At 42.3% G+C, this 18,936-nt stretch overlaps 1 protein-coding gene across 2 annotated transcripts in view; it reads left to right on the top strand.

The window, feature by feature from the left end:
• The window catches only part of AFF2 (AF4/FMR2 family member 2), a 351,298-nt gene that overhangs the window by 321,293 nt on the left and 11,069 nt on the right, over positions 1 to 18,936 (top strand). For both annotated transcript variants that reach the window (XM_037408027.1, XM_037408026.1), the window contains exons 16-20: positions 2,091 to 2,227; positions 5,534 to 5,605; positions 5,967 to 6,060; positions 9,455 to 9,504; positions 15,679 to 15,893. In XM_037408027.1, coding sequence (XP_037263924.1) covers positions 2,091 to 2,227; positions 5,534 to 5,605; positions 5,967 to 6,060; positions 9,455 to 9,504; positions 15,679 to 15,893 — 568 coding nt within the window. The remainder of the gene's footprint in view (positions 1 to 2,090; positions 2,228 to 5,533; positions 5,606 to 5,966; positions 6,061 to 9,454; positions 9,505 to 15,678; positions 15,894 to 18,936) is intronic.

Here is an 18,936-nt window from a genome sequence, read left to right as displayed (position 1 = left end):
TGCAGGTGGGAAAGGCTGGCAGAAGCAGACTGACAACACCTCCCACAGCTGATTGACCTTTAAAGAAAATACACATGGTTCTGGCACAGGGATGCCTGCTCTATGCTAGCAAATATTTACAGGCTCAGGCTCCTGATGATCTCAACATGCTATGTCAATCCACTTCCCTCCACAGCCTGATTCACTCAGAAAGTGTTGACCTGTCTCCTCCCATCCTCTTACCTTTGACTATGCCTTGCAGAATCAGGGGTGTTTTTCAAGCAGAACTAAGAGGAGCAGGCACAGCACATCGTGCTGCTGCCTACAGGCAGGCCTTGCCTGTCACATGCAGTTTGACACCCTGAGTGCTCTTATGGGAATGTGAGGCCACCCGGTATGATGTTGGCAGGCATAAATACCCATGAACAAAGTGTCTGCTTTTTCTTTCCACTATTTAGGTCTCAACTTTTTTTGTTTGTTTGTTTGTTTGTTTTGTTTTTTTTCCACCCAATACAGCTGCACACAAATTATCTCCATGTAACACATTTGCTGTGCAATCCCGTAGTGTTAGTTGTCCTATGGAAACAATTGCTTCTGGTTACTTGGTGCTGACATGACAAAGCACACGCAGCACTGAAAGATGTGTTGCAGTGGCTAGAAAGATAATGCATGTGACCTCAAAATGTGTCAGCAAATGTTAATGAGATTTGTGGCAATGCAGTTCCTGAGCTTGTATGGAAAATAGATTTCTGGTGAAAGGCAGGGCATTTTGCATCTTATGGGAGCAACCCCATGAAAACCTATTTTTGTCTGGGATAGCAGTAAGGAATCAGCTAACTTGGATGGGCTGCTGCAGTGGCAGCTGACTGTACCATATTGAAGAGAAATTGGGCACCTTGTTCTGTTCTCAGCTGAGCTGTGATGAGCTGGAGTTATTCCACCTACTCCACTAGAGTCAGCGTGGCACAAAGGGCAGGACTGGATCCCATTTCTGGCTCAAACTGCCTGTCTGTACTAAATCTGCTGGCAGCCAGATTCTTTGGGGGTTTTATACCACAAGAAAAGTTGTCTTTGGAAGACTTGAAGTAAAGGAATCTTAAGATTATTCTGAGAAATAGCCATTGAAATAGAGAGAAAACATTTAGGAGTATTTCCCATTTTGTGATCGTTCAAGTAATACCTGTCAATTATACAAAGGCTTTGTACATAATCTGTGCACAAGAGCAGAACTTGGAATTAAATGTACGCAGGGGGAACTAGTTATAAGTTTACTTAGAAGTAGCCACAAAGGCAAATAAACTGTTACCTTGGACCAATACTAAATGTTCTGCTTAATATGTTGCTATGATAGGCTTCCATTTTGTGAATGGAAAACATATGCAGATGCATCAAAAATATTTTGATAGAGACATACTAAGAAATTTTTAAATTATTTAAAGTACATTGGATCTCCTATATCAAATGCCACATTAGTAGAATTCAGCCATCAAAAATTGAAAATGTTAAATACTATTATAAAATACTTACTATAAAAATGTCATATATAATATTCAATACACATAAAAAAAGAAATCAGTATGTCTAAGTCAGTTTAATCACAACCATTATGAGGACTAAAACCTTTTGCAATAAAATCCCAGTAAAATAAAATATTTAGCAGTGCTATATTTTGTCTTTTTTTTTTTTTCCCTGCTCTTTCAGTCATCACCATAAGTGATGAGGGGTTTTTTTGATCAACAGTTAACACAGTGTGACGTCTGAAAAATGGCATGGACTTGTTACTTAACCCTTGCATAGTGACATCCAAACTTAGTTCATATATCACGGCCTAATATGGATTTGTTCAAGCATACTTTGTGTACGTCATTGCCTGTTTAAATCCATACCTGTCAATGGACATACATTGACCTAGCTCTGTGAGCGTATGGTCATATACTACCTGAAAATATTTGGTAAAAACATAGACCCTACCTGAATTAATGTATGAATTCATTCTTAACTACCAGCCTCACTTTGCTTTTATCCTAATGCTAGCGTTGCTTTGTATAATGATCTGTCTACCTAGAAATTAAAGCTGAAGGATTTTCTTGATGGTGTCATTCCCATTTCAGCTGGAGAAGTTCGGCAAAGCAGTGAATTATGCTGATGCTGCCCTCTCCTTCATCGAGTGCGGGAACGCTATGGAGCGAGATCCATTAGAAGCTAAATCTCCATACACCATGTACTCAGAGACTGTGGAACTCATCAGGTTAATGTCCTTTCTGTGATCATTTTCATCATCTCATTTCAGTCATAATTAGAACCTGCTATGTTTTAAAAAATACCATTTCGACGTATTAATGATTTGTCCAAGGCATCTTCATCTCAGAAGTCATCATAATTAGTTCTTGCCATTTTATTAATGTCATGGAAAATTTATAATTGATGGACACTGCTTTTATAAATTATCCCCTTTAGAGGTTATAATGTGAGTGTTATAATTTGCAATATTCATAAAATTAAAATTGAAATGTAGTGGGTGGAAGTAAAGTATAGTAATTTCACTGTTTGGCAATGACACTTGTCTCTTAAAAGGTGTAGTTTTATAATTCAAAACATTAAAGTGAGTCTATCAGGATTTCTATTACAAACCTGGTTTTAGAGGTTTATAACTTGGCTGTTAAAAAAAAAAAAAAAAAAGAAGCTGAAACTTGGCACATAAGATGATAACCAGAGAGGAAGCTTTCCACATGTATTGCATTTTAAAAGTATATTTTTTAATGTTAAAGGAATGTGAACCAGCTGAATTAGTTTTAATACAGTTTTGTAGACTCATAGGCTAGAATGTGGATGAGAGCACCTTTACTTAGTAATAAAATGTCTGAATTATTATTTTAAAATCTGCTACTGTTCCCTATAGCTGTTTCATAGTGTTGGCTCTGTAGAAATAATAGTCTCCTGAGTAACTAAGGGATTGTTTGCTTTCCTTGTGCAAATTATCAAAGTGAAGTCAAGCAGGATTAAATTTACCTGTGAGTAGGACAACAGGATTTTCCCTCTTCACTGTGATGCACCTTTGCTTTCCCCAGTGTATGCTCGGAATACCACCATTAATGTCAGTGTAATTATTGACAATTTACACAAGAGAAAGAAAAGGAGACAAATCAGGCCCTAAATGTTTGGGGTTTAATATGACAAAGGTGGTTTTTTTAACATGCAGGATTTTAACATGCCAGATGAGCTATTAGGGACTGCCAAAAATAATGCATGTTGTACATTTAGAGTAAGAAGGTATTTGCATAACAAAATGAATCAAATCTTAAGAAGCTCTTAATATGCCTGTTCAATATTTAAAAACGTGGTTTTACATTCTATGCTTCATAAAGAGAAGAGGAAAATCTAAAGAGATTACTCAACAAAAAGTTGTGTTCACTCAACACTTACGATCCAAGTCAAACCCTTGGAGAGCAAAGGACTTAAGAAAAGGAGGTGCTCCACTCTTCTGAAACTCTTCCTGCACTCTGGCAGTGGACAGACAGTTCAGTACTTTGTGTCCTGAACTAAACAACTACAGTTCTATGGCAGGAGAAAATGTATTTAAAGAAATATTCTTTAAAGAAATGAATGCTTCTTTGCAGGAGCCCTCCTTTATTTTTATTTTTTAAGAAAACCACACAGCACAGTTGAAAATGGTGTTCCTCAGTCCAGCAGTCTGTCTGTTCAGAGGCGGACAGACCAAAAAAATCTTTGTTCATTCAAAAGCCACAACATGTGCACCACAACTCAGAGAACGGCAGCTCTAGGAGCAGCTCACAGATGTGTGATACCTGCAGCTCCCCTCCATCCTGCAGCGCTGGGGCGATCAGAGGCACCTGAGCAGCATACGAAGCCCCTCTGCCTTGCTCCTCCCAGAAGCTCCTGTATCAGCACAGGACTGCTGCAGGCTACGTGATAGACCTTGGCGTGGAAGCAGCACCTGAACTGATTTTGGCTATGGATGAATCTGGAGGAATTTGTTATAGTAGATCTCTAACTTCTAAATAGCTAAAGTCAGATGAGATGAATTCTATCACCTACCATCAAAGGTAGATCTTAACTTATCAGCTCTTGTATGCAGCATCTTTTAGGCAGCCAGGGAAAGACTGGTTTGCCCGTTTGATTTCTGTCAGTGGTCAGACATGGGAAAAGGTGATTTCCCAGATGATCAGCAGTCTGGTACAAGTTCAGTAAACTCCATGGACAAATACACACTTTTTGTGGGCTACAGTGGGTGCTGAATGCGCAAACCAAGTAAGTGGCTCTGCACGCACCCTTTCTCAGTGTGGCTCCTAATGTTAACATATATTTTTACTGTGAGATAAGAAATAGAAGATTTTTCTCACTTTTACTCCTCCGTTCATCAGAGGCACCATTTTCCCCTTTTGCATTAGCTGTGTCTGCCCTGAGTATCTGCATCAGACACCTATTTGTGAAAGCAAGTGGAGCACCAAAGAGGTTGGGAATATCAGACATCTGACTGGCAAAAGGATTTTAAGTTAATAGTAATGCTAAGCTCCCTAATGAAACACTGAAAATCCCCAAAAAGACATCTATCTTTGTGTTTGATCAGTCTGGAACAATACCAAAGAGCAGATGAGATAGGACTTGGAGGAAGCACATCAGGTGGTGTGTGCTACAGCTGCAGGCTGGGGGCTGATGATGGAGGTGGTGGGAGGAAGGCAGAGCGAGAGCAGCACTGCCTGCCTGCACTCCATTACCTCCTTGTAAATGAGAACTCATCCAGACTGCCTGGGTACCTTAAAACTTTCTTACGCAACGCTGAACCCTATTACTTATTCTAACACAAGTACCTGTGAAATTGCATTAGGGCTCAGAACAATGATTTTATGCGATGAATTGATTTTCAAGAGACTAAATGCATGGAATGGAGTGGGCTCAGTTAAGGAGGCGGAGGGGGGGAGGGGAAGAGAGAGAAGGTAGGACTACTCAGTCTTTGATCATCCAGATGCTGGACAGAAGCAATTAAATAGAAAAGGAAGACCAAGTATACAACACTCATAAATTAATGGACCTAAGAATTTAAAAAGCTTTGAGCATGACCTTTTCTGTATTTAAAACCATTTTCTATATAAAATATATTAAAAGCTTTGAAGAAGCATTTATAAGAAGGATTTTGAAGGTATTATTCAAGCCCAAAGTATTATATATCTAAAACCTTATTATATATTACTCTACTCTTCAGTACATATACGACCAAGATCTTATGCCTCTGTCCAACACTCATCACATGTTTGTGGACTCAGCCTGGATGGCTGGTTATGATATCATTTATATGCCCAAGAATAGTTTACCATTTTGGCCCAGAAAATGAGTTGATGATTTACTTTAACCCTCCAGATTTTAAGTGGTGCCTTCTGTTGAATATTACATTGATCTCATCATTACAGAACTGTGTGACCCTTAGCTATTGCAGTCAGAGAAGATTATCTCTGTGTGGCTGTTATTTTTCAGTGTCACTAGTATTCTGGGAAACATCTTAATTCCCAATTTCTTCTCTCCTCACCTTTCTGACAAGGTATGCAATGAGACTCAAGAATTTCACAGGCTCTTCTGCCACGGAAGGGGACAAGAAATTAGCAGTTTTATGGTAAGTCCCATTGCGATGATGAGAGAAGCAGCTAAAATCTTAAGGAGGACTTTAAAAGTACTGAATTACTTAAGCAGCTTACAGAAGATCATTATTCTTGTTTTCCATTAAACTATTAAAGGATAACTAATGGATTTCTTCAGCAGCTGACTAAACATTTATTCTGCTAATTTATACTCTTATCAAGATGGGATTTTAATGCTTTTGACCACTTTTTTTTCCTTTCTCCATTTGCTTATGTTTCAAAATCTAACCTTAGAACAGAAATTGCAAAATATAGGTCAGCTTTTTTTTTTTTTTTTACAGTTTATAGGTTTCATTAAGCAATGGAATTAACATAATCCTTTCCTAATTACCACAGCTACCGATGCTTATCACTTCTCTACTTGAGAATGTTTAAACTAAAGAAGGACCATGCTATGAAGTACTCCAGATCTTTGATGGAATATTTTAAGGTAATCTTTATTCTTTTTAATTTATTGATATGAAATGAAATTCATACCAGTACTGAGAGCTCTCAGATATATAACTGCATGACTTAAAAGCCCCACATTTAACCTCTCCCCTGGGAAATGCAGGCACGATGGTTGCCAGGGAGTGGGGACAGGAGTGATTTGGGGAATTTTTGGATTAGTGACTTGATTCAAAAGACCATACTCAGTAATTCTACTGACATAAGATTATTCTCAACACGATGTCACGTTTATGCAAGTTTCTATAAAGGAGACTGATTCTTTCAAGATTTCAATGTGCAAATGATTATGAACTGACCCCCAATGAACCATAATAAAGCAATTATTAGGCTTTAGTTAGATAAATTTAGATTTTAAATTCTGTGAGATTTGCTGAAGCTTATTGCAGACTCAGAGATTACTCCTTTTATTTCTATGGAACTTCAGGTTGCCTTATCCACATCTTGAAGGTTTGCCTTTAGCTTCAATTGAGTGGAGGTCAGCTGATTGTCATGATTGTGTGATGTGTTCCTTTACCTTGTCAAATGCTGTTTACTCAGTGTAAGAATGACAAGTCCACACTGTTTCTAAATTAAGAAACAGACTCTTTCTTCAGCTCTGCCAAGGTTTTGATATTTATATTTTACTGGTTAATGCTGTTTGAAGCATACATTAATTCTTGTACATTATTACTACATACTATTCTATAATTATGTAATTATACTGGTCGGCCCATCAGTCTTCTTTTGTTGCTTTTTTCAGCCCCTGTGAATTTGTTCCAGGCTTTGACATATTAGTACTGCAAACCAGTAAAACTTTTAACACTGCAGTTTTAATATTTTCATGTGAATGGTGATAAAATGGTCCTACTGCTGTAAAACGCCAGTACTATCACACTAGCAGCCACCACTTAGTCCTGACTGCTGGTGTCCTCTGTGTGTATTTCTGTAACTTCAGTAGTTACTCCTGATCTGCTCAAATTGAGGCTCGCTTGAAGTCATTAGCAGTGCCTGTGTTGTACTCACGGAGTTTTCAGTCAGGGATTTGTGCAACAAATTAAATTTGAACTAGACACATTTATAGCCTCAGCATTTTCATGAAATGTATCCCAACCACTTCAGATTTTATCCAGGATGAATGTATATAGTGTCTTAAAAAAAAAAAAAAGGTTATTAGACAAAAAATTTAGTAAACTTTTTTCTGCAGAAAGTAATGATTTCTTAAAAAAAAAAAAAAAAAAGAAAGAAAAGAAAAGGGTTGGGGGTTCTCACTTCCCTTAAAGACACTTTACTTTCTCTAGCTGTGCAAATAGGTACAATGGAGAACATGTTTCTACTCCCAGCATTTTACTGCATCCGCAGGAGAAAATGTTTTTTAATGTAAATGAAAATATGAGAAAAATAATTATAAGAAAAAAATGTAATAAAACAGACAAATCATGAATGCTGGGTTTAGGCATCCAGTTGGAGCTGAGTATTTCAGCTAATGTTACTGTGTGTGCGCTATGGGCACTGTAACTCATTTGCTAGAAGTAGTGTTTGAGTGTGTACAGGTTGTATGTTCAGGATCTTTTTGTAGTAAAGGCATAGGAGGAGAAGAGAAAAAGAGCTATTAACTATGTATTAGCTTTGTATTGCTGCACAATGTTCCAATGTTCACTGTGCTCACTAGCAATAATTTTTAATACAAATGAAGTAGATTAACTGTTTGAGAAGAGTTGTTACTCAAAATTTTGCCCAATTCTAACTGAAAAGCAACCCTGTTTACAGCAGAGCTGGAAAGGAATTTGTTGGCAGAATTGTCTTTCATATTTTTCCTCACAAATGCCATTTTGTCCAAATTGAAACCATTTGTGGACAGAACTGGTTCTGATTAATATCCAGTTAAAAATTTCAAATTGATGGGTTTGACAATTCAAAACAAAAAATAACCATTTAATCATGAAGTAGTTTTGAAATTTAGAGACAACTTGATGTAAAATACAACTAAAATGATATTTTTTAAGTGAAATGAAACTTCTAAGATTAGAAAAAGTAGCATCCTTTGATGCATTTCACCTAGAAGTTTGAACAAGATTTCTATATTTTTGAAAATATGTTGTCAATAGTAATTGGCAAAAACATTTCAAATACCTTCATTGTCAAATAACACCTCCAAATCAAGATCTAGTCTTAATCTTGCAGACCTACTGTTTGTCTCCAGATACTGTCAGGAACGATCCCCAGATAGTAGAAACTAACATCAAAGCTGCTTCTTCATCCCTGAAGACTTTCCAGGGGAGTTTAGGATCTCCCCCCTTCTTACGTATGAGTGGGTGGCAAATATATATACTACATATGCTTTGTATTGCAGAACACTCCATTTTATGCTCACATCTTTAATGAAACACAGTGGGATGCTGTATAGGAACATACAGGCAAGGCCAGTATCATGGTTTGGGCAGTGTTTTCTGCTTTGGCCAATGCTGTCGGCAGGTTTAGCCGTGTTTTAGAAGTCAAGGGTAGGATTTTGCTCCCAGAGTCAGCTGCGTGACCTTGGGCCATGCCCTGGGCTGCTCTGTGCTCCACTGAATCTCTGTGCCTCACAGGCAAAATAGTGATTTACAGTAACCAGATGATTCTCGCAATAATGGCAGTAATACTTTGCAGAGGAGTTGTAAAATTTGATTGAATTTTCACAGTGCATGCTGACTTCTTTGCAAGGGAGCTCCAAATGGTTGTCGTCAGAAAGCATACATAGATAGCTTCAGCCCTGATACTACCACCTTTTGTAGGAACTAAGAAAGTTACCAGCCAGTCAGAGTGACTGGAAAAATCTGGGGTTTATTGTTGCTGGGCAATCTTTTTGTACAGGGTTGTACAAGGTGCTACACAGACGTGAAAGGCAGAATGAGTAAGCAGGTAAGGAAAAGCAATTTGTGCAAATAAAATACATAAAAATAAGGGTATTCAAGCAGATCGTTACTAGAAGTTTTATTTCTGCTACTATCTGAATCCCAAGCCACCTTCCCTAGCAACTTGGAGGGACTGATTTCATTAAGACATTAACTCAAATTATTTTTCTTTCTTATTGGAAGATTGAAGGTCCTCCTAAAGATAAGAAGTCATTTGCACTCTGAAGAACTTTGTTTTGGTGGTAATTAAACCACTTTTTTTGTGAACTACATCTGCTTTTACTTGAACTTTACTGTATTCCCTCTTTCATCAAGTGACTTTCAAGCTACTGGTTGGAACCTACCAATCCTCCACCAGCCGTTTAATTATGGGACTGATGTGCAGAGCTGTTCTGCTATGTGCACTGTAGCTTTTGCTACAAAAACCGGGAGTTTTGAGCCTTGTGTCATCAGTATTGATGTATTTGAATCACCTTTATTTACGTTTTGGTTTTGTACTTACAGAACTCTTCAAAAGCCTCACAGGCCCCCTCACCTTGGGGTGGCAACGGAAAGTGAGTATTTTCCGCTGAGTACTTCTGTCTGGGAACGAGTGGTTCCAAGAGGGGGGGGAATGATTTGGTGCCTCTAAAGGCAAAGGACAGGCCATGACTCAGTAGTTTGGGAGCTACAGGTGTGTTTCAAATACGTAGCAGGTAGAAAATGTTCTTCTGCACTACAGAATTGATCTTACAGCTGCCTTGGGCTTGTGGGGTGAGGGGTTCCCCCTTGGCTAAATCAGGTACCCGTGTGGGTGGGAAGGAAGAGCTGCAGCACACCTCCATCTTTGTGCAAAGCCCCCTTAAGTCTAAAACCAGCTGTGGTGGGTCTGTGCTGAATTCTTCGATAGTTTGCTTCTCAAGCCAAATGAAGGCCATAAAAATATCTGTTAATTAGCTAGCAAGTACCATGTCATTTCAGGAAGCCAAAGTAAAGTTAACCTTCATTGCAATGATTTTTCAATGATTCGTTCAGTAATGAAAGACCAATGAATATTTCATTGATATATGGTAAGTGCTGTTTAATAAAACTGAAGGCCTAATAGTGGTGAAAATGTGAAGGCACTTAGTCAACCAATTATCAGTGGCTTTATACTAATGTTAAAACACCCTTGCCTCAGATATGAAGTCAGGGTAATGCAGTTATGATATGCTGTTTAATGAAGGTGCATTGCTGCTGCAACCTTGCCTTAATCTTGCAATGTCTGTTGCCACCTGACACACATTCCTCCTGCTCCTTTCTCCTGGCCACGCATACAGGTACAGGTAAAACAAAGGGGAAGGACTTCACCTTTCTTTCCTTCTTTATTAGAGTAGGCTGAAGTCTAGGTGAAAATGCTTGTTGTTAATGGTCTCTTTCTGGTGGTTGATAAGAAGAAAGGACTACTAGACACTCTAAGGAGACAAAATAATAAAGCAGTAGAAGGGGTTAAAGTTTAGCACACAAAGAACTGAAGTTTTCAAACAGACTTTGTTCTGAATCAGTGCAAAACCAAAAATTCCAGTATTTTGCTTAAAGGAAAATATTGTCTTAGATAACTAAAAATATTTTGGGGTGTACATATCTATACACACACTCCAAATACACAAAATTATTTTGAATATGTATGTGTATATAGATATTTAAGTATAGATTATAACACAAAGTGGTGAAATACAAAATCACTTTAAAAAAACCTGAAAAGATAATTTTAACATTGGAAAAGCAACTACTAAATTAAATTATTCAATATGTGCCAGTTTTTCAAGGCATTTAAATGTCAATGAAACCTTGTATTGCAATAAAAATACAGTAAGTTTTACATAAAGTTTTAGTGCCGAAACAGACCACTGGAGCATTACATCTCTTTTGTTCCTTAAGAAGCAGCTTATACCTAAAAATTTTGTGGACCAGAAGTTATCCTTGTATTCCTGTCCTATAATAGACCTCTATGAAGTGTGTGCTCTGCAGGTGATGACATCTCTGTTGCTATTTAAAGGAGCCGTTTAGGTGCCCAGGATTTAGAATCAGTGGGTTTTGACTGGGGAAGAGTCTTGTCTGGCCACAAGGTGGGCAGCAAAAACCCAGCACTGAGGTCAGCATCACTTCTAACATAATACCCAGCTGATCAGTCTCTTCCCTCTTCCCACTAACTCTGGAGATAAGGAAGTAAACTGGATATGGCCTTGTTTTAACGGGTGTTACTGTGACACCTGTGACCCAGCACACAAGGACCACAGTCCAAACTCAGGTCTCTCATTCCTTCTCTCTGGAGTCTCAGAAGAAAAGCTCTCCAGCTGGCTCAGAGTTGTTCCATGATGCTGATATCTCGCCTGTCTCCTGGTGGCCCTAAAGATTGTCGTGGGCCTGGTGCTGCCACTTGCAGTGTGTGCTCTGACTTCCCCAGGGCTACTCACTCTGCAGTTTCCTCTTATTCCCCTGCAATTTTGCACCAGATGGGAAGAGAGGTTGCACACCACAGAGCAGAGACCAAACACCATCAGGGTATGGCACCACTGGAGACAGATCAGCAGCCTGGTTCAGAAAGAGGAGACAGCAGGATATTCTTAATTTATTTATTTTTTAACAAAGTAAAACTTATTCATTGCCATGAAGTGCAGTCTGCTCAGGATCTCAAATCATTCAAAAATCTCAGCTTGGCTTACTGGAATTTCTGCCCACTTTTGTTTGAAAGGCTTGTGAACCTCTACAAAGTTGGCCTGAGTTCCAGGCTGGCAATGAAACAAATTTTCCCTGGTTTCATTACAGAAATGTTTCCCACCTCTAGTGACAGAAAGCACAAAATAGAGAGATTTAATAGACTCACCACAGTAATAATGGCTGTGCACAACAGGGTAAATCCAATGAACAATGTGCTTTATTTGGCAGAAGTGCGTCAGCTTGTTCTAAGTGGCTCTAACAAAATACTCCTGGTCTCCTCAGATACTTATGATTTTTAACTGCTCCCAGACCTAATCTAGTATAGTTCAGCTCTTCTGTGTATTAAAGATGCTGTGGCATGTCAAGTAACCAGGATGTTTTGAGACTTAAAGAGCTTGTGCTGTAGGATATGCTTAAACTATAACACATAAGCAGTGTAAAATGCTACTAGCTGCTGAATTAACGTGGTTCTAGTTCTGGGAAAGAAATGTATCACAAGAGCCTGTTGTTGAGCACAGGTAACAGCAGAGCACTGCTGGAAAATCTGCAGCAAAAGCTGTTGCCGTAAATGCCTTCCAGCCAAGGCTGTGCCACTGTGGCAGCCTGTCCCACAGCAGCTGCAAGGTATCAGCACAGCAGGTCTGCGCCCAGCCTTCATGCTCAGGACCATTGACAGTTGCTTCTAAAGCCAAGAGGAGGAGCCTTTCTATCCTGGGGTTTGAATCAAGCCCATAGTGAGTCAGAGTGAGCTTGATGCTTTTGCACAGCATGAGGCACCAGTGGCTGCCTGTTAAGAGAGGGATTGCAACATCCCTGTCTGCAGAGTTTTGGTGTCTTTGCTTCATGCGGAGAGTGCCTGGAGCGTCTCAGCCCTGTGTTTCAAATGTATTCCACAGCAAGTCAAATGCATTTGTTTAGGTAAGTGGTTCCAAATGGGAGCAAGAGAGGGATTTTTGGAACCCTTAATCTTGTTCATTGAAACAAATTCATCACAGAAACATGACGGGATGACTCGCACAACTGGAATGCTACAGTGCATGACTATAAACTCTTCAGAAAAGATAGGTAGGTAAGGAGAGGCGGTGGGGTAGCCCTGCATACTGGGGGGTGTTTTGATTGTCTAGAACTTAATGCTGGTGATGATAGGGTTGAGTGTTTATTGGTAAGAATCAGGGGAAGGCCCACAAGGCAGATATCATGGTGGGAATCTGTTACAGGCCACCTAACCAGGATGAACAGGCAGACAAAACACTCTACAAGCAGCTGGGAGAAGTCTCACAATTGCTAGCCCATGTTCTCGTTGGGGACTTCACCCTACCGGGTGCCTGCTGGACACACCGCACAGGGGGGGGAAGCAGCCCAGGAGGTTCCTGCAGTGTGTGGCACTGACCTTCCTGGCACAGCGGGGCAGGGAGCCAGCCGGGGGGATGCCCCGCGGCGCCGGCTGCTTACAGACTGGGAAGGGCTGGAGGGGGATGTGGTGGTCAGAGGCCGCCTTGGGCACAGCGTCACAAAGTGATCGTTCTCCATTCCTGGGGCAGTAAGGAGGGGATCAGCAGGACGGCTGCCTCGGGCTTCCAGAGGGCGGACTTTGGCCTGGTTAGGAGCCTGGTCGACAGAGTCCCTTGGGAGGCAGCCCTCAAGGGCCAAGGGCTCCAGGGAGGCTGGACGTTCCTCAAGAAGGAAATCTGAAAGGAGCAGGGGCAGGTTATCCCTGTGTGCCGAAAGACGGGCCGGCGGGGAGAAGACCGGCCTGGCTGAGCAGAGCTTTGGCTGGAACTCAGGGGGAAAAGGAGAGTTTGCCACCTTTGGAAGAAGGGGCAGCAGCTCTGGAGGACTACAGGGATGTAGTGAGATTATGCAGAGAGAAAACGAGAAGGGACAAAGCCCAACTAGAACTGAATGTGGCTACTGCTCCAAGACAGTAATAAACATCTCTATAAACACATTGGCAGTGAAAGGAGGGCTAAGGAGAATCTCCATCCTTTATTGGATGTGGAGGGAAACGTAGTGACAACGGCTGAGGAAAAGCCTGGGGCACTTCATGCTTTCTTTGCCTCAGGCTTCAACAGCAAGATCCGTTGTTCCCCAGGTGCGCAGCCCCCTGGGCTGGAAGAAAGGGATGGGGAGCAGAATGGAGCCCCCATAATCCAAGGGGAAATGGTCAGCAACCTGCTAAACCAAGTCTACAGGGCAGATGGGATCCACCGCGGGGTACTGGGGGAGCTGGTGGAAGTGCTCACCGAGCCACTCTCCATCAACCAGCAGCCCTGGCCAACGGGGAAGGTCCCAGCTGACTGGAAGTCAGCAAATGTGGCACCCACCTACCAGAAGGGCGGGGAGGAGGATCCGGGGAACTACAGGCCTGTCAGCGTGACCTCGGTGCTGGGGAAGGTTCTGGAGCAGATCATCCTGAGTGCCGTCACACGGCACGTGCAGGACAATGGGGGATCAGGCCCAGCCAGCGTGGGGTTATGGAAGGCAGGTCCTGCCTGACGAACCACATCTCCTTGTGTGACAAGGTGACCTGCCTAGTGGCTGAGGGAAAGGCTGTGGCTGGTGTCTGCCTGGGCCTTAGCGAAGCCTTTGGCACCGTCTCCCGCAGCATCTCCCGGAGACACCGGCTGCCCGTGGCCGGGGCGGGTGTGCTCTGCGCTGGGCTAAGAGCTGGCTGGGCGGCCGGGCAGAGTGTGGTGGGGGATGGGGTGACATCCCGCTGGTGGGGGCACACGGGGTGTCCCCAGGGCTCAGCGCTGGGGCCGGCCCTGTTTGATATCTTTATCGACGACCTGGATGAGGGCACCGAGCGCACCCCCAGCCGGTCTGCGGAGGACACCAGGCTGGGGCAGTGCTGCCCTGCGGGGGGGCAGGAGGCCCTGCCGGGGGTCTGGGCAGGCCGGGCGAGGGGCCCAGGCCGGCTGTGTGAGGTTCAACCCGGCTCCGTGCCGGGCCCTGCCCGTGGGGCACAGCAGCCCCAGGCAGCGCTGCAGGCTGGGGCAGGGGGCTGGGAAGGTGCCCGGCGGGAAAGGGGCTGGGGGGGCTGGCTGGGCCGGCTGGGCAGGAGCCAGCCCTGTGCCCAGGTGGCCACGGGGGCCAGCAGCAGCCTGGCTGGTGTCAGGAACAGTGTGGCTAGCACTGGAACAGGCTGCCTGGGGAAATGGTTGAGTCACCATCCCTGGAGGGATTTAAAGACATGTAGATGTGGCACTTAGGGACACAGTTTAGTGGTGGACTTGGCAGTGCTGGGTTAATGGTTGGACTTGGTGATCTTAAAGGTCTTTTCCAACCAAAACAATTCTGTGATTCTATGAATTTTCGAAGGGAATAGCTGTGTATGAGCATTCAGCACTGCACAGCTCTAAACATGGGCTTGCTGTGCTGGCCTCTGCACTCCCTGCAACCAGCAGGCAATTCCTAATTGCTAGTGTTAGAATTACAGGAAAATCTGTATTAGAACATTTGTGCTGCACTGAGTAGGTAACTTAAAACAGTGCTCTGTACAAAAGTGTGTGGATGAACTGTAGGCAATTAGAAACAAATCTCCATAGCCAGTCTTAAAGAATCCTATAGAGATATTCATAATCCTACAGTACCCTCAGCTCCTAATACTGCTTTACGGGGTGCTTTAAGACTTGCACTTTACTTATTGTGGTGACTGTATTTGGAGCAAACTGTCATTGTGGTTTCCACAAAATACTTTGATAATAAGCCAATATTGCACATTGAGTGTTTTCTAACTGCCGTTGCAGCTTCTGGCAGCAGGTAGAAAAATCATTACAGCTATGAGATACTTCTTTCCCTGAAAAATTGCTCTATTTTTATGATAGATATTTTTTTTTTTTAAATAACAGGTTCGTTTATAGGGAGAATTAAATCCCTTTTTATTTTCAATCATTCCTGGTTTATAAGCTCTCCTTTCTCATAAAACCAGGAGATACTACTGCACACTCTCCTCTGCCTGGGGTCTAGAGTTACTTTTTCAAGTGCATTTAGGATGGCAGTGAAGTGGGGTGTGTGAGGGGGACTCACTCTCCCTTTACCTCTCACAGGAGCACAGAAACACCATCACCCATGTCTCTGAGCCCATCCCCCGTTGGCTCTGCTGGAAGCAGCGCGGGCACCACCAGCTCCTCCTCAGCGGGGACCATCACCATCCCTCAGCGCATCCACCACATGGCTGCCAGCCACGTCAACATCACCAACAATGTCCTGCGGAGCTACGAGCACTGGGACATGGCTGACAAGCTGACTAAGGAGAACAAAGGTGCCCAACTCCGCTTCTTTTTTTTCCCCTTTGGCTCATCAGCTTTAGCTTGCTTTCTGTTCTCGTAGGCGTTGTTGGGAATTGGACCCAGAACCACCGTATCTAAGAGCACAACTGTGACAGCTTGAGCAAACAGACCAAATCTGCTTGCTGGTCACTGTAGCCAATGCATATCTTCTCTTGTCAAGCACAGAGGGGGGATGTGTAACACACACTGAACATGGGGTTATCAGAGCAGCTGGCAAATAATTTAGCGAACATGAGCCCCAAGTGATGGGAGCTTTTGAGTCTGCAAATTTGTTCACAGTTTCAGCTTCTCGTAGAGCACCGAGGTTATTTTCAGACTGCTTTGTCAACTGGTTTGACTACTATAACGTTAGCCAGGATAATAAGCAAACGTTAGATGTTATGTTTGCAGGGAGTCCGATTAGGAGATGTCCACTGAAAGCCTTGACCTTGACTCTCCTATGGCTGGATTGCAAATCTGCTTGGCTATTCCTAACAAAATGTAAGTCTTTACCACAGTCATTTAAAAGAAATTTTGCCAAGCAGTTTGTGGCTGTGTTATATTGAGTATAGTGAAGTGGCTGAGATGTTACCAAAGGACAAATTTGGCGTATTGTTGGCCAGCTGTGAACGTCCCCATGATAATGTAATTATTCAGAATCCAGCTTTGGGCTTACACAAATCATTGACAAAGCTTTCTTTGACACTAGAGGTACAGAGACTAACTGGGAAATATTCTCACCGTGAATTGGCTCATTCTCTTAAATTATACTGAGATTTCAGATGGCTGACTTTTCCTGACAAATGTGCTCACTGTATGCAGTTTGATCTTACTCCCATTAATGTCAGTGGCAAATTTCCACTGATTTAGAGAAACTAAGCTTGAGATTTATAGAGTTTTATGTCTGGATGGTGGGTCATAATGATCTATCCCTGGATGAGGAACAATAATAGAAGTTCTGTCCAGTCCTCCCCACTGCTTCTTGTCTTTGTTCGCATTGGTTAATTTAGTAGCAGTACAGTCATTTTGGATTTTTTCCATAGCTGCATCCATTTTCACAAAATGTGAAAGTGATTCCCTGTCAAATGTACTGCAGAATGTTACAGTGGGAATGCAGAAGGATGCCCTGACAGGAGAAAGAGATGGTGATAGTCTTGTAATTAGCCCTGTGTGTTGTGGAGTTGTTAAATGTTCTACTTCGTATTGAATCAAAATAGCTTAGGCATTCAGCCAGCAGACAGAAAATGTACCCAGCCACTGCTGTTATCAGTCCTAGAGCTGGATGAGAAAAAACCTGCTGACTCCCTTTCTGCATTTTCCTCCCTACACTCTTCTTTGTTCTCATTGTGATTTACGATTAAATAAACCCAGTTCAGCAATGCCATATAGGAATGGTCTTTATTCAGATGAGCAGTCCCTTAGTGGGACTGGATGCATGAATAAGGGTTTCTCACATGAACCAGACATCTAGGGTTGTGCCCTGTTCTTGCATATCTTGTTACACAAACTGCAGCCATGTTAGAAGGAATGGAAAGTTTGTGTTACTTCAAATTTCATTTAAGCATTATAAACCATTGGAGAGAGATCAGTTTCATACATGTTATAGCATGTCTGTCTTTACATTTTGTCTGGAAAGATACCTCATTTCTAATTAAGTACTCAATTTAAAGTTCTATGCTGAAACACAATTAAACTGCAAGTTGAAAAATGCGTCGTGTAACAAAAAAGTATGTAAGAACCGCTGTGGTACTCTGCAAATCTTCATCATGTCACGTGATAGATTCCATTTACAGAAGGATATATTTAAGACCTTTGATGTGAAGAATGTTACAGTGTTTCATGAAACCTAGCTGTAATTATTTCAGATGTCATCTGCAGCTCTCAAATAATTCAAAACACCTATGTCTTGCTGGCTGGGACAGGACTTGCCCCTTTCCCAATAGCTATCTCTAATCCACCCTTGCCAGCCGGACCAGCCGTTGCAGTGCCCAAGCTGTGGTACACCAGTGTGCGGACTGTGAGTTCAAAAATCCTCATGAGAGCAAACAAGATATGTGCAAAGCCCAGATTCTGCCATGAGTCCCACATAAAGGAAGATCTCTTGGCCTCTCTGTCAGGGGGTTGGCAGTCAGTTCATCACAAAAAATGAGATTCTTCCCCCTCCGTGCCCTCCCCCCCCGAAATAAGAATGGTCTCAAGAAACAAACAAACAAACACAAGCCCACAAAAAAAACCAAACCACATTTAAGATAAAAATGAATTTTCTTTTTTAAAAAAACAGATCTAGTCACTTTTTTTTTTCAGTCAGCTTGCGTTTTTTCTGTTGTCTTCTGAATCACGAGGTGTGTCTTGCCCAAGAACATATCCCTGATGAGCTAATAGAGATTGGTATAAAAATGTGGGCCCGTGGTTGTAATGTTTATTAGCCTTTACCTCTGGGTCTTATTGCTGTCATAGATGCTTCTTAGGTCATGCCCATGCAGACAGAAGAGATTTCTTCCACGTTGTAGGAGCTGTGCAGCCTCCGCTTGTCCACAGCTGTCAGCTTAGGTTTTGTGCTCCTCTGAGTATGGCTGCATGCTCCCCATTTGGACTTGACTCATGTCCAACTGGCTCAGAGCAGGAGACAGAAGCCTTTCTTGTCAGCCTGACAAAAGATGTGCCATTAAAATAAAAAGGCATAGCAAGAGAGAGAACAACAGAACTGTGAGCCACCAAGCTGATCATGTTCGCAAAGGAAAGTGGGAACATACTGCTGCGTACCTCTGGTTGGGTTTCCCCTGGCTGGTAGAGTTCAGAGCATGTGGGAGAATAGATGGAGTTTGTCATAAACTCTGCATCTGTCACAGGCAGGGCTAAACTGCAGGCTTCCCAAAGCCAGCCCATGGGTTGGTTTGTGTTGGATCACCTGGAGAGCTGTTCACCATTTATAACATCAAACTCTCAGCTAACTTTGCAAAATCAGATATTTTTTTTTAAAGCTTCCAAAGATAGCAGCACTTTTTTGCTACAGCAGAAAACTCTCAGCTCTGTAGT

Source organism: Falco rusticolus, chromosome 14 (genome assembly GCF_015220075.1).
Source record: "Falco rusticolus isolate bFalRus1 chromosome 14, bFalRus1.pri, whole genome shotgun sequence".
NCBI lineage: Eukaryota > Metazoa > Chordata > Aves > Falconiformes > Falconidae > Falco > Falco rusticolus.
Note: the sequence above shows the minus strand (reverse complement) of the source record. Positions and strands in the feature narration are given on the sequence as shown.